This window comes from Colletotrichum acutatum (assembly GCF_030867785.1).
Source record: "Colletotrichum acutatum strain CBS 112980 chromosome Unknown BDZ83scaffold_85, whole genome shotgun sequence".
Taxonomy (NCBI): domain Eukaryota; kingdom Fungi; phylum Ascomycota; class Sordariomycetes; order Glomerellales; family Glomerellaceae; genus Colletotrichum; species Colletotrichum acutatum.
In genome coordinates this window covers 106145-120330 of record NW_026849079.1, presented here as the reverse complement: position 1 = coordinate 120330, position 14186 = coordinate 106145, and the positions used below count along the sequence as shown (strand labels likewise).

The 14186-nt window shown below is 50.6% G+C and overlaps 6 protein-coding genes across 6 annotated transcripts; 3 read left to right on the top strand and 3 right to left on the bottom strand.

The window, feature by feature from the left end:
• Nucleotides 1-1334: 1334 nt before the first annotated feature.
• BDZ83DRAFT_583881 (Alpha/Beta hydrolase protein) lies at nucleotides 1335-2410 on the top strand (the record flags this gene model as incomplete). Its single annotated transcript, XM_060505708.1, has 2 exons — nucleotides 1335-1800; nucleotides 1863-2410. 2 exons carry the CDS (start codon nucleotides 1335-1337, stop codon nucleotides 2408-2410), a joined length of 1014 nt encoding a protein of 337 aa, XP_060362141.1.
• A 435-nt stretch (nucleotides 2411-2845) lies between these two features.
• On the top strand, nucleotides 2846-4284 carry BDZ83DRAFT_438326 (acetyltransferase). The gene is made up of 3 exons (XM_060503090.1): nucleotides 2846-3978; nucleotides 4027-4145; nucleotides 4219-4284. Exon 1 carries the CDS (start codon nucleotides 3280-3282, stop codon nucleotides 3841-3843), a length of 564 nt encoding a protein of 187 aa, XP_060362140.1. The 5' UTR covers nucleotides 2846-3279; the 3' UTR covers nucleotides 3844-3978; nucleotides 4027-4145; nucleotides 4219-4284.
• Nucleotides 4285-4387: 103 nt separating this feature from the next.
• Nucleotides 4388-6140, bottom strand: BDZ83DRAFT_704808 (tat pathway signal sequence). Its single transcript, XM_060511497.1, has 2 exons — nucleotides 5215-6140; nucleotides 4388-5149 (listed from the first exon to the last, which is right to left on the bottom strand). Exons 1-2 carry the CDS (start codon nucleotides 5782-5784, stop codon nucleotides 4562-4564), a joined length of 1158 nt encoding a protein of 385 aa, XP_060362139.1. The 5' UTR covers nucleotides 5785-6140; the 3' UTR covers nucleotides 4388-4561.
• Nucleotides 6141-6436: 296 nt separating this feature from the next.
• BDZ83DRAFT_732893 (uncharacterized protein) lies at nucleotides 6437-7698 on the top strand. Its single transcript, XM_060512906.1, has 3 exons — nucleotides 6437-6540; nucleotides 6829-6889; nucleotides 7196-7698. Exons 1-3 carry the CDS (start codon nucleotides 6486-6488, stop codon nucleotides 7632-7634), a joined length of 555 nt encoding a protein of 184 aa, XP_060362138.1. The 5' UTR covers nucleotides 6437-6485; the 3' UTR covers nucleotides 7635-7698.
• A 2905-nt stretch (nucleotides 7699-10603) lies between these two features.
• On the bottom strand, nucleotides 10604-11110 carry BDZ83DRAFT_438268 (uncharacterized protein). Its single transcript, XM_060503089.1, has one exon. It carries the CDS (start codon nucleotides 11021-11023, stop codon nucleotides 10703-10705), a length of 321 nt encoding a protein of 106 aa, XP_060362137.1. The 5' UTR covers nucleotides 11024-11110; the 3' UTR covers nucleotides 10604-10702.
• Nucleotides 11111-12026: 916 nt separating this feature from the next.
• BDZ83DRAFT_630193 (heme peroxidase) lies at nucleotides 12027-14186 on the bottom strand. The gene has a single exon (XM_060508808.1). The coding sequence runs from the start codon at nucleotides 14150-14152 to the stop codon at nucleotides 12164-12166; it is 1989 nt and encodes a 662-aa protein (XP_060362136.1). The 5' UTR covers nucleotides 14153-14186; the 3' UTR covers nucleotides 12027-12163.

Below are 14186 nucleotides of genomic sequence, written 5' to 3'. Positions count from 1 at the left end.
CAAGCTTTCGGTCTGTGCCATTCTGCCTTGTGTGAACGGGATCGACAGTGTAACGTCCCGGCAATGCAAGGCAATGCAACGCTTGATTTCACGTATCTGCCTTGGGCAGTGGGCACAACAATTGGCTGATGCGAATCTGACTTGAGGATCTCGGAGCGACTTGGAGAGTGCATCGTGAAGTGAATTTAGTTGGGATTCTGCACCTAAAGTATAAATCATCAGAGCAGCACTCAGAACCTCAAAGCCAAAGTCTGTTGCAAGGATCAAAGTCGACTGTTCCCGAAAAGAAGTGTCCTTCGTAACTGAAGAGACTCGTTTGCGACATTCTCATCCCACTCGGCATCCCTTTACTGTGAGACAATGCCCTGAGGCTTGACGAATGAGGTAGTCGCAGCTGAATTTCAAATCAACTCAGTTGCCCGGGACCTTGGATTGCAACTCATCTGAGCTCAACTGTCAACATGGCATTGATTGAGATGAACATGAGCGACTTAACATTGACCCAAAGTTGAACAAAGAGGCAACTTCTGTTCACCGGATAACGGCGGTTCTATGAGCTTAAGTGCCGCGTCGGGATTCCCGTTGCCCTGAATGCGGGCTCCGAGCTTCATTGATCCATGTCCACCGCGAGACAAACCAGCCACACTCAATCCGACACACTTCCGCCAGTCTATTTTGGTCGCCGTCAACATAAGAGCCTCCAACGCGAAGCGCATTGGGCCAATGTCAATGGTCATCCAATGCCAGCTCTTGGTCGTGGTAGTTCCTTGTAAACCATCACTCAAAGAGAACCACTTCAGCGAGCCATTCCATGAATGACTCTCTGTGTTTTCTGAAAGGGTAAACGATTCGACCTCATGATTGTTTACGTTTTTGTCGCTTCGTCGCGGTCGGAGTCCGACAATATCCACTTGCCGGGCGATCAGGAGGAGTTCTCAGCTGCTCGTCTCATCTGTCAGAACCTGCAAGGCCTTGTTTGACAGCGCTAAGTTCCAACACAGAGGAGAACATGACGTTGCTATGGCAGATAGACCGGGGCTGCGACAGTTGGGATCCCTGGACCTCGGTGGATCAGGGCTTATCGTTGACTCGTATTTGCCCGTAACGGACGGCCTCCGGAATGCCACCCACCGGCTCGCCGGCTCTGGGGCATCTCATCTATCTCCAGCCTTAACCGCAAGGGGTGGCAGTCCATTGCGAGAGACGGACTTGTTAAAACCAGCTCGGTAGCCGATGTCGCGTGCGTTCAACTGGTCGATTGACATTTGCTTCTCTTCGCCATTCTGTCACCAACAACGAAACGGGCCGCTGCAAGCCTCTCGATCAAGCTCACGATGGTTTCGTCCCTCTCAGCGGCTCTCGCCCTCCTCTCCGCCGCGCTGCCATTGACCTCGGGTACCGCGGTCGTCACCCCGCGCCAGGCCACGGGCGACGCAAACTGCCAGAGCGTGCACATCTTCCTCGCGCGCGGGAACAACGAGCCCTACCCCGGACGCCAGGGCAAGCTCGTCACCGCCATCTGCGACGGGCTCGACAGCTGCGACTACGAGGATATTCAGTTCTACAACCCGCTCGAGGCGCCTTACTGCCAGTCCATCGAGGAGGGCGCCGCCAATGGCACCGCGCAGATCACGGCGTACAACAAGCGCTGTCCGGACGCGAAGCTCGTTGTGAGCGGGTATTCCCAGGGCGGCCATGTTGTTGGTGATGTATTGGGTGGTGGAGGTGGCACGTTCTTCCAGGGTTGTCAGCAGAAGGCGAATGCTGGGTTAGATGCCACAAAGGCGCCCGGCAATAAACGTAAGTTTGCATGGGTCGGAGCTTGTGAAGACTGGAAGTTGCTAATACCGGACCTTTCCCAGTCGCTGCTGTGCTCATCTTTGGCGATACGAGACATACCGCCAGTCAGCCGTACAACTATCTCTCGGGAGCTCCGGACAACGGGCTCTTCCCACGACCGGAGAACCAGCTTGCCGGTATGCGAGCTTTTTCCAGCATGATGCGCTCGTACTGTGTTGAGTCCGATCCGATCTGCGCCGGAGGAGACACTGCTGCCAACCACCTCAATTACTTTGATGTGTACTCCAGCGACGCGGGTAAATGGGTGCAGGAGATGGTTGGCAAGGCAGACACAACGACATCGTCATCGTCCTCAAAGACCAGTGCGACATCGACCTCGTCAGCACCAGCGGGCTCGAGCTCATCGGCGGTGTCATCAGCGAGCGCGACGCCTACCGCAGCATCATCGGCTGTAGGAGGATCAACCACGTCCGCTCCGACATCTGCTGATGCTGCATCTGCGGCATCTCCTACTGCGACATCTCAGAACGCGGCCGGGGCTCTTACATGGGATATGACATCGCTCGCCGTCACTGTCCTTGCTTTACTGGCCATTTCCGGCCTTGTTTAATCACCGCGACGATTGGTGCATTGTCTTTTCAAGCGAGTCATTTTGAAGAAGAGGAAGCATTCACGCGAGTACATGAATACATGACCCAGGCATACGCAAATTAGATTCAGCACACATCCAGTACATAACACCTTAAGCAACTGGGTTGAGATATAATGTAAATATATAGAAGGCATACATGCTACTCTGGCGCAAACTGAGAGTTTCGATTGTTTGGTGACAATATCCTTCTCTGGCGATACAACTTTGACGCGTCCAGGCTTTGAATGAAGCAGTAACCTCAACGAGTTGCCACCTTTGAACGGCCGTCATTCAGATTCTTATTTGTTTACTCGTCCACGAGCGAGACCAGTGGCTGCCTAAAAGTCACATCGAATGACCGATAAAGTCACACTATTCTATGGTATCTCGGGACTTGTGTCCACTTCAAAACCTGTATACTGTAAGCACACGAGCGAATCGTTGCCTCGAATTGCCAATGAGGGTATTCTTGGATAGAATGGTTGGAGTTTCGTAAATAATGAACGGCAAGCCGATATCCCTTGTTATGCACTTGCCTGTCTTTGGCGTCTATCTGTGGGGGGTTCTTGCAACTTCAGGCAGAAACACTGCGCCCTTTCTGTTGGGCTGACAGACGGACGCCCTTCCCGTTACACAAATTGTCCGCCCAATGTCTTCGACTTGTCACAGCAAACGCCCTTAAAACCACATTACTCAAGATGCAGGATTTTGTGTAGAAGGGTCTTTTTCCTGCTTCTCCATAAAAACCCCAATCGTTCCACCTGGCAATACTCACTCGTCTTCATCACCAACATTTCGACATCGAACCACTTCCAACTTTCCGTTCACAACCCCGCACGCAATCAGACATGGCTGAGATGAACGACCTCATCCACGTAACTTTCCGCCGTGCAACCAAAGACGACGCTCCCCAAGTCGCACAACTCGTAGAGGCCGCCTTCCGCGCCGAAGACAGCCGAGCAGATTGGACAGCCGACATGGAACTCGGCAGGTCGTTCCGCTACTCAGCCGATGAGGTTCTCGCCACCATCAACAACCCGGATGCAGTAGTTCTCATGGGTTTTGACTTTCACGGCGTCCTCGCGGCCTCGGTCCAGATTGTCTTTAAGCGGGTGGCCAAAATGGCCCGTATTGCCATGCTTTCCGTGAATCCCCAGCTGCAGCGCAGCCGCATCGGGCGCCAGGCTCTTGGCTCTGCCGAGGAGTACGCTTGGCAGCATTACGACATCAAGAGATTTGGGTTAAATGCCCTCTCGTCTCGCAGGAAGTTGCTTGCGTGGTATGAGCGCTGTGGGTACCAGAGGACAGGAGAAACTTCGCCGTTTCCTGTTGATCGGTTCCCTCGTCTAGATCTTCCGAAAGATTTGTGCTTCATTGAGCTAGAGAAGGATGCCATACCTGTTGTGGTTTGATCAAAGCTTTCCTAGGGAAGTCACAGGAATGAACCCAAGGTGACGTTGTTTTGGGATACCTGCAGTAGAAAGGCCTCTATCGTAAGGCTCTTCGGGATCTTGAAATACTAGCAACGACAGACTCAAGAATGTTAAGTAAGCACAGCTTTGAGATAATTCTAAGTTCTTTCTAACCTTTTCAAGATCTTCCTGTTTTAATCCTCGAGAAAGGGTTCCAGGTGTAAAAACGCCATTACATTCTCAGTCTCTCTTCCTACGACCATCACACCCAGTCCTACTACTCTTACCGGATGCTTCATTTGGTACTTTCTCTGCCCAAAATATCTCCGGAAGCCTACATAGGAAGATAGTAATAAGACTATTTATGATAACAAGGGCTTGCTTATTTGTCGATCGGCATGAGCAATCGGGTGGTCAAAAAGCTTCTTTTGGCGAAATAGGGGCATAGGGTTTTTGTTCCAAGTCAGTCGTTTCTGTAGACCAAAACAATTCCATTGATTACATTTAAATTATAACTCCCACGGAGAGTGGTAGCTTCAGATGTAGCCACTTACGATCGCAACCTAACATACTTACCGAAACAACGAAGTCCGACGTGCTGTGTGCTTGAATGAGTAAAGTCAATAACCGATTTGAGGAGAAAAAGTTTTGTTCTACTGAGTAGGGTTTGTAAAAGCACAGAGTGGCGAGTCTCTCTCCCGGCAGTACTTGCACTCGTTTAAGAGCACTTCAGATTCTTGACTCGCAGCTGGCCAACATCGGGGCTGACGCTCACAATGTTGCATAATGCCTCTCTCTTATTCTCCAAGACAAAGTCCAGTGTCCTCCGCAAGAGCTCAATTTCAATCTTGGCCAATAAATCGCCATCGATGGTTCCCAACACCTGCTTGATGAGATCAGAGTACTTTGCGGGCAAAGCCTTGACGGCCGGAAGTTGCGGAGCGTCAAAGAAAGACATGTGGGTTGTTCCATTGACGACCAACATCAAAGAAGGGCCGCGAAAGTTTGTCCAGGTCTCGTTCCAGCCGGAAATGTAGTCAAACGTCGTCGGCGTGCCGACCAGCACCAGGGGCTTGTCGGTGCCCTCGGTCTGGACAGGTCCGACCATCTGGCCGTCAAAATTGAGGCCGCCAAGGATTCGGTCATCAGCGTAGAGAGAAGAAGCTACTGTGGCGCCCCCGAAGGAGTGACCGGCAATGAAGATCTTCTCTGGGTTGATGGAGGCCTGTGTCCCAGCGAGTAGCGGCGTAGCTACTGAAGGGTCCAGAAGCTGGTCGATTATGAAAGAGACATCTTTCTGACGACTCTGCGGGATCGCGATACTTAGTATCTTCGATTCAATATAGCTGGTATCTCTAGGGGTGGACTCACCTCAAGAAGGCTCTCAACGTACGTCGTGTCGTTATTCGTTGCATTCTCCGCAAATCTGATGCTTCCATCAGGGAACTCGACGATCGCGGCATCGTATGTATGGTCCAGAGCGACGACGATGTATCCGTAACTAGCAAGAGACCGTGCCAGCACGCCATGCGCAAGCCTTGAGCTAGCTCGTCCGTGTGAGAAGAGGACGAGAGGGTACTTGTCACCTTTCTCGGGCCCGGCGCAAGTCGTATCGATGTTGCAGAACTCGAGCTCCATCCCGGAGAAGATGGTGTCCGGCAGCCCAAACAGAGTCGCGGCCCCTTGACCAAGGGCGAATGCTGTAGTAGGCGGCACGTAGGGAACGGTTTCGATGGAACAGGCGGCTTCCTTCTTCAGGGGAACATGGACGGAGACCATAACTCTACGCTTCTCAGACTGGTCTTGAGGGGCGTGAGGATCCCATCGTGTTGCATCTTCGAAGGCTTTCACCCGCAAGGCGACGGGATATGGGCCGAGGGGATCTGGGATGACGACTGCTGAGGCCATTAATGCGAATGTATAAAAGATTAAGAACAACATGCCTGTGTTCCCGGTAGATATTTTACAAGTACACGATGCTTGATACGCTTACGACTGTCTAGATATACGCTGAATTCTGGCTATGCATTGGCTGCCAGGTCATCTGAGCCGCAGATGGAATGCTGACATTGGCGTCTGGGATAGTGCACATGATCAGTAAAGTCATTCTTCTATGCTGACTGTATGATGATCTTCATATGGGGTTGGACCAAAGTTCCTCCCACGTATGCAGCCGCCCGGCAAGGAGACTTTCTCCGGGCAAGCTATGTCATGTCCGAAAAGCAATCGTCCCTTTTCCATATGCGACTGACTGTCGCCGGGATCTTCGGCAAGGTAAGTGTCATTCACGTACAATCGTTTCTTATTGAGCCTTGGCATCGTCGCGGACGGATTATGCCCGAGGCTTACATGTACTCTTGTCTAGATGGCATAGCAGCGTCGTCTATGACTCAAGCCGGTAAGCTGATCGAGTAATCAGGGGATTCTAATTGGGCCTGTTTGGCTGATTTGATATGTCCCTATGTTAGTGAGACCGTGTAATTCAGGTGAACTCATAGCATCGGCTACCTCAAGAAGGCTCCCCACTTTTACATGAACGTCAATGTCATTCCAATTATTCGCATCTACCTCATCTTAAGCAGGTGCATTCATAAGGAATACTAGCGCACTGGTATTCTCACATCTAATTACTGGCAATATGAATGGGTGTGGAAAAGCGCATTAAGGGCAGTTCTATGCCTCCAACTAACAATGGAAGTAAGCTAGGACGATCTTATTGATATGGACGAACTAATGGGACGAATGAAACACATTCTAGCTGGATCAATCAACCCTAGAAGAACCTGACGACGAGATCGTTGGCTCCGCAAGCAGTAGTCTCGATTTTGAGACCAAAAAACCCCGTCAATCATGTTCAGTGAACATATATCATTAGCCTCATTTGATGATAGCGCACCAAGATGTCGTTTGGGCGAGATACCGATGTACTACATGCATCAGAATCAGTCATATCCACTCGCACTAAGAACCGTGTATCTACATTAGGTATAGGATGTGATATTGCCATTCTCGCAGCTGTAAAGACTATGGAGCAACAAGATGTTCGGTCAGTGCTAAAGAATGGCTGAAGCAAAACACAACAGTAGACTTGACATTCACTCACGTATTCCACTTACGGCGTCATCAACGTATTCTGCCTTCCGTCTTGTATTCTGTCTGCCGTTGTGTATTCTACCTACCGACTCTAGCCAGGAGACTATATATTGAGGCCCTATTACCCTTAGATAGAAGCCTTTTAATCTTTTCCCTCAACACACAACATCCAAGCAACATCGGGAACGGTATCCTCATCCTCATCCGTCGCTCCAGACCCATCTTCATCCGACGACGAGCCCTGATCCAAACGGTATAGTCCTGCCAATCCATCCTTACCCTTGTTCAGCGAAACTAACGATCAGGTTAAAGACCGCAACAGCGAGGTCATCGAAGAGCTCAGTACAAACCTCGACGATATTTCCAACGCGCAACCGAACCCTTACAACCCATCCATCATGGCAGGAACCGCCGATGAGAAGGATCCGCAGCAGCCAAACCAAACGGAGCCCTTGGCGAGCACCCGAAAGGGAAAGGTCAACTCCAAGCCAGGCCCGCTGAGTGAGGCAGAGCGAACCGCAGCACGCCTGGAGATCGCCAGAGTCCTGGAGGGCGTCCCCATCGAAGAGACAACATTCATACTGGTTAATTGGGTGCTTGAGCTTTTCATGGACATGGGCATTGACCTGTCGGTCGGTTTCAAAGAGTTCATCGCCGAGAAGTTAACCGACAACAATCAGTTATTTGCCGACCAGTAATGACCGACCATTGGCACAATTGGTCTGATAGGTCTCCGATACTTTCGGATGACGGACAGAGGCCAGTATGGATTGCTAGTTCCGTATTACAAAAGTAGCCTCAATCAGGAAGAGGAGGATTTCGTGGAACCAACCACTAGATAGCGAACGCTCATGGAATGGGAAAGGACTGAAAGGAAACGGGCTATTGACCAAACCAACCTCAGGGTATCAAGTTCAACCTATATCCCATCCACTTGTGTCCTTTCGGTCCTTCGCCTCGGTGGCTCATTTAAGCTCTGATGTTGCCCGATCTTAGCAAGGCGATATCTGACATCGTAGCTGATTAGTTTAAATATTCTGTCCGTCTACGAAGGGATCATTTCAGCTATAGCTGTACAGAGACCCAGATCCTGAAACTTTACTTCACCTTGGGCCTTTGCGCATCTGTCTTCGTGGAGGCTGTGGAGGTGATGATTTTTGAGCATCAACCATTCTGCCACCCACCCAATTTGATCGACCCGTCAACCTAGACAGGCGCCTCCTGGCCGATGAAACGTCTTCAATCGACGATTATTATATTGAGTTCTCTTGGCATATTTTGGAGTTAGGAAGAGGCGATTTGTGCTCCTTTTCTTTTTTAAGGGAGGGGATTTGTAGTTCAGCTCACTCCAGCAAGTCACCCACGTACTTCATATCTACCTATACCTACGCTATAGTAGTCGTCATCGAGGGAACTTGTGTTATTCCTCCGATCCTCTAGCAGGCTTTAATTGTAAAGGTATCAACTAGTTAGGAACAACAAAATCCTACTTCGAATGACACTGACCCAAGGTTCCTAGGTACATGACGACCATCGGTGGAACATGAGAGGGCAATATTCTTTATTGTAGTCTCAACGAACTTTATGATACAAAGGATGGATTACGCTAAATATAAAAAGGATAAAAGGCTTGCCTTGAACCGGACTGAGCTTTGTATGTCTACAAACAGATATGGAAAAATAACTTTATAAGACTTCGCAACTTTGAAGCTGTCGCTCAAAGACCTCATTATGATACTTATTTCAAGACTAATTAAATGGCTTGGAAAAGGGGCTGCGTACTAAATGTACTTGAATATAATGCCATAAGGTGCGTAGCTTTAAAATTGACTGATGCCGGATGTCAAAAGGATTTGACGAAGCCTAAAAACCTATGTCAAGGCGATTGTTGCAGAGAATACTCAGCGAGAGGTTTATTTGTCGATGAGATGGAAAAGAGTGCCCTTGAAAGAACAAAAATAATTGCAAACAAGAGAAAGTGCTCGCCGGGAAGGAACATAGCAGAGCTTCCGTGCGTTCAATACTGGCAATTAATGGTAATTACGACGTACATGCACTTTCCCGAAAGAACTGGGTTCTTTCCGGCTCCTTCTATCAATCAATTTGTCCAGAAAATCGTCCGTTTGAAAGCATCCGGAGAAGAGCCAGAGAAACCTAGACTTTAAAATCGGATCACCATTCCATCTCATGGTTCTAGTTTCTCTTCTGTCTATCAATCACTTCTGAAGTAGACTACATAGACGAATACATCCTCGCCGACAACGGTTCACCATCAGACCCGCTTACTCTCTCACCACCCTTCTCGCCATCACCACGGGGGGAGCCATCGTGGTGGTGTCCGTCTCGAATACGTCCTCCACTTAGTTTATGTGATACTTACTGACTGATAACATGATAGATCAAGGACAATAGCGACGTACCGGGCCGCCGGGTCAATCTAAGTTACATCAGTAGCCCGTAGCACTTCATAGAGGATCAAAGAATGAGGTACATTCAGTGTATTATTAGAATGCTTTAGCGTATGCAATCCAGTCTTTACCGTTTCTACAGTTCGCGTCTTTGCACCAAAAGAGATGCTTCGCTCCATGATCCGAGTCAGGACTGTAAGACTCAGGATCCAGCAACGTAGCTAACGGAAAAAACTTTTATTAGTCTCCCTGATGTGATCTTCAGAATAGCGGGACAAAAATATCTGACGATCGACTCTTTCCCATCTGTACCAACTCGGGCATAACCTGCAGCGTACTCTGTGTTCGCTATGTGGCAGAAGCTCCGCACCACTCTCTCCAACTCCCGCCCTTCTACAGTCTCGAGTACCCAATCGGGCCTCGTCGCAGGCAACGAGACGCCCAATTCGGCTGCCTCCGCCTGAACAGCCGCAGTGACGGAGGTCGAGAGCCCTGAGTAGTTGAGAAGTGATTCCGTGTCGGCCCAAGTGAGAGCAAAAGACATTGCCGTATTTGGTTTGAAATTCCTCCAGTTTCCGCGTAATGAAGTCCATGGTGATGGTTTCGTTTTTGACTATCCTGAATAACGGCAATTCCCATGTGATCACGACGCTGTATAGCCCATGAAATGTACCGACTGCTGGTCATTCATAAAGTGATATTGCCGGAGGCTGAGGGATCCACCGAGAAGCAGCAGCCCCTTTGTGACGCAGGGTGGTGGTATCTTGGAAGTTTATGCCTTCGCACTCGCGGCAACTCTTGGACGCAAGATTAACACCGTACTTAGATCTGGTTTCCCGAGCTTCATCTGCATCGTTATGCTTCGAATGCATCTCATCCCATACCCAAGAGAACGGCACCGTCAGATGAGGACAAAGCCGTATGAACCCGTCGTGCGCGATACACTGACGAACATCTCGGCGCTTCTCGCGCTCTTCGGCAGAGAAGACGAAGTGCCTGTAGGGCACCTCGCAGCGAGAGCAATACAGTTATCCCCGTTTAGTATACTGGTAAACCTCTCGATGGTAGGTGGGCGAAGGTCTCCTCGCCGCACATCCGGAGCAAAAAGCGTGCTGTTTGGCTCGCACGACGGTGGCGGGGTTATTCTCGAAATAATCTAGCCCGCGTGACCAGGGAGTGTCTTCCGAACGCTGGAACTTTTCGAATTCCTTTCCCTGATAAATGCGCCAAAAGGTGAATGATGCTTGGCGTACCATGTAAAGATCGGCTGGCTTGAGAGCTTCCAATATGCATACCAGCAGCTCATCAGGTAGCCGAATGATTAGGCTTTCACGATAGTTTCTATCAGAGTTGATCTCTCAGTAAGGACGTTCGTGTAAGAGCATGGGGATATTACGCTTGTGGCGTCGATGTCGTTTCAGAAGCTGTCGATTATGAGGTTTCGGCTCAGTGCATGTCGACTCTGCCTCCGAGGATGTCGCTTCTGACTCTGAGTATGTCGACTCCCATTCAAAATCCGAGCTTATCGACTCGGAGCTTACCGACTCAGAAGGTGGCGCGGCTGGTTTCCTAGAGTAAGACCAAGAGTGCTTCTTGGTGGTAGCAATGCCCCTGAGGAAGACAACGAGGAAAGCAACGCCAATGCACCATTTTGCCGTAGCGTAAAGAGCAAACTCCATGAAAGACGCTTTATACCACCAAGCCTTTTCGTAAAGATTATTTTGCTTCTTTGAGAGGGGAGGTTCCAAGGAATAGATGGTTACCTATGCAAAAGCCCAAAGTAAATTAGAGATTCACGGGCACTATCCATATATATAGCTTCTACTCGCGGTACCTGGAGGGACACAGAAACGCCTACGATGGTCAGCTGAGGCGCCACATGAAAGTTCAGTAGAGAAAGCGCAGTTCGAGAACTTTAACTGAGCCATCAAAATGATAAAGGTGCAATGAACGGCCGCTTGAGCTTGCAAATCTAAACCTCTTGCCACGACAGACTCAGAAGCAATGAGACACGCTTGTCTTGGACCTCCTCGTGTGATTCCACAAGAGCATCGCAGACAGTTCTGTCCACTAGTATTTGATTGCATTAGCGACAAAAGCGACAAAAGGACACAATTTTGGGAAGAGTCAACCACAGGCCAAGAGTCTGGTCACAAGACTAAGGATTTTCCACCAAACTCCCATACCCTAACAATATCAATACTTACCCAATTTCAAAAAAGAAAAAGGTTTAGATTGCTAGAACATGAAAATTTTAATTCAGATGAGTGTCTTCAGATGAACATGAGAAAATAATGATATTATGCAAGAAGGTGGAGTGAGTTGAGGGGGCGATTAGGTGTGAGGCTTATTGCTGTGATCAGACTGTTGACCTATTAGTGGTACAAAACTAGGCTGGCACACAGGGGACAGCTCATATCGCTGGTCACAAACAAGGACAGTCAGCAAATGCGTCTATACCACGGTCAGGAATAAAATTCGTAAACTATTTTCACGGTATCTGAAAGATACCTAGATACTTCCTTAATAACTCAGCTCCTCTGCTGACATTTAGAGCCCTTTGAGAATAGAGAGACTATTGCCACAGGGAGAGAGAGAGTTTGTGCCTGGAGGACGGGGGTCTAGACTCCAACCTCGCGTACTTGCGTCATCACTGTGAGTATGGGCATGAAGAAAGACGTTGGTGGTCGTCAAACGTAAATACATGTTCCTATCTGCAGGTACTAGACTACACTAGGCTATTTCAAAGCACGAAGGCTAGAGACGGTCTCATTTCCTCGTAATCGACATTGCTTTTTCAGTGATTTCATTCTAACCATCTAAAGGCGGCTCGGCACACTACCGGACTGCTTCTTAAGATCGAAGCGGTCCAGGTTCATGACCTTATCCCAAACGGTCACGAAGTCCTTGACGAACTTCTGTCCAGCATCAGCCTGGGCGTAGATCTCCGCAACAGCGCGGAGCTCAGCGTGTGAGCCGAAGACAAGGTCGACGCGGCTGGCAGTGTACTTCTTAGAGCCTGACTTGCGGTCGAAGCCCTCGTAGACATCCTGGTTATTGGTAGCCTTCCACTCGTTACCCATGTCAAGCAGGTTGACGAAGAAGTCGTTGGTCAAGGCGCCGGGGCGGTTGGTGAAGACACCAGTTGATGAACCATCAAAATTGGTGTTCAGCACGCGCAGGCCACCAATGAGAACGGTGAGCTCAGGCGCGGTGAGCGTAAGGAGGTGTGCCTTGTCGACAAGGTAATGCTCGGTCTTCGCGCGGTTACCTGACTTGCCGTAGTTGCGGAAACCATCGGCGTGAGGCTGGAGGTGGTCAACAGACTCAACGTCGGTCTGCTCCTGAGTAGCATCGCCACGACCAGGGGTGAAGGGCACGTTGATATCGTAGCCCGCATTCTTGGCTGCCTGCTCGACACCAGCAGCACCGGCGAGGACGATGAGGTCAGCCAGCGAGACCTTCTTGCCCGAGCCGTTGAACTTCTGCTGCACGCCCTCGAGGGCCTTGAGGACCTCTGCGAGCTGCTTGGGGTTGTTGACCTCCCAGTCTTTCTGAGGTGCCAAGCGGATACGGGCGCCATTGGCACCACCACGCTTGTCGCTTCCACGGAAGGTAGAGGCTGAAGCCCAGGCAGTAGAGATGAGCTTGGAGGCATCAATGCCAGTGGCGAGAACCTCCTTCTTGAGCGCAGCAACGTCCTGCTCACTGACGAGGGGCGAGCTGGGAGTGGGGATGGGGTCCTGCCAGATGAAGTCCTCAGAGGGAACCTCAGGTCCGACGTAGCGAGAGCGCGGGCCCATGTCGCGGTGAGTGAGCTTGAACCAGGCCTTGGCAAATGCATCGGCGAACTGGTCCGGGTTCTCGAGGAAGCGTCTCGAGATCTTCTCGTACTCGGGATCAAAGCGCAGCGACAAATCGGTTGTCAACATAGTGGGAAGCTGCTTCTTGCTGGAGTCGAAGGCATGGGGAATGATGGGCTCAGCGTTCTTTGCCACCCACTGGTTGGCACCAGCGGGACTCTTGGTAAGCTCCCAGTCGAACTTGAACAGGTACTCGAAGTACTTGTTGCTCCATTTGGTGGGAGTGGCAGTCCAGGTGACCTCCAGACCACTGGTGATGGTGTCGGCACCCTTGCCAGAACCGTGCTTGTTGGCCCAGCCAAAGCCCTGAGCCTCGAGACCGGCGGCCTCTGGCTCGGCACCGACGTTGCTGTCAGGAGCAGCACCGTGGGTCTTGCCGAAAGTGTGACCACCAGCAATGAGAGCAACCGTCTCCTCGTCGTTCATGGCCATGCGTCCAAAGGTCACGCGAATGTCTCTGGCAGCGGCAACCGGGTCGGGGTTGCCGTCGGGACCCTCAGGGTTCACGTAAATGAGACCCATGTGGGCGGCACCAAGTGGTGACTCCAGGTCGCGGGTGTGAATGTCTGACTTGCTCTTGGTGTCCTGAGAGCCATCGAGGACGCCCTGGCCGGACTTGCCTTCGTGACCGTGGGAGTAACGGACATCGTTGCCGAGCCATGTAGTTTCGCCACCCCAGTAAACGGACTCATCAGCCTCCCAGGTGTCGGGACGTCCGCCAGAGAAGCCAGCGGTCTGGAAGCCCATTGACTCGAGGGCGACATTGCCGGCCAAGATCATGAGATCAGCCCAGGAGATCTTGTTGCCGTACTTTTGCTTGATGGGCCACAACAAGCGGCGGGCCTTGTCGAGACTGACATTGTCGGGCCAACTGTTGAGAGGGGCGAAACGTTGCTGACCCTGTGAGGAGCAGTCATTAGTATCTCGTTTAACAGACCAATCCATTGAGTTTCCCGAGGAACTTACCTCACCACCACCG

Bases quoted from the DNA above. Each gene is read 5' to 3' on its own strand.
- BDZ83DRAFT_438326 (XM_060503090.1), top strand. From the start codon at position 3,280: ATGGCTGAGATGAACGACCTCATCCACGTAACTTTCCGCCGTGCAACC.
- BDZ83DRAFT_704808 (XM_060511497.1), bottom strand. From the start codon at position 5,784: ATGTTGTTCTTAATCTTTTATACATTCGCATTAATGGCCTCAGCAGTC. The intron at 5,150-5,214 runs GTGAGTCCACCC...GCGATCCCGCAG, and splicing joins ACGTTGAGAGCCTTCTTGAG to AGTCGTCAGAAAGATGTCTC.
- BDZ83DRAFT_732893 (XM_060512906.1), top strand. From the start codon at position 6,486: ATGGGTGTGGAAAAGCGCATTAAGGGCAGTTCTATGCCTCCAACTAAC. The intron at 6,541-6,828 runs GTAAGCTAGGAC...TATCTACATTAG, and splicing joins GCCTCCAACTAACAATGGAA to GTATAGGATGTGATATTGCC. The intron at 6,890-7,195 runs GTCAGTGCTAAA...CAAACGGTATAG, and splicing joins ATGGAGCAACAAGATGTTCG to TCCTGCCAATCCATCCTTAC.
- BDZ83DRAFT_438268 (XM_060503089.1), bottom strand. From the start codon at position 11,023: ATGGAGTTTGCTCTTTACGCTACGGCAAAATGGTGCATTGGCGTTGCT.
- BDZ83DRAFT_630193 (XM_060508808.1), bottom strand. From the start codon at position 14,152: ATGGATTGGTCTGTTAAACGAGATACTAATGACTGCTCCTCACAGGGT.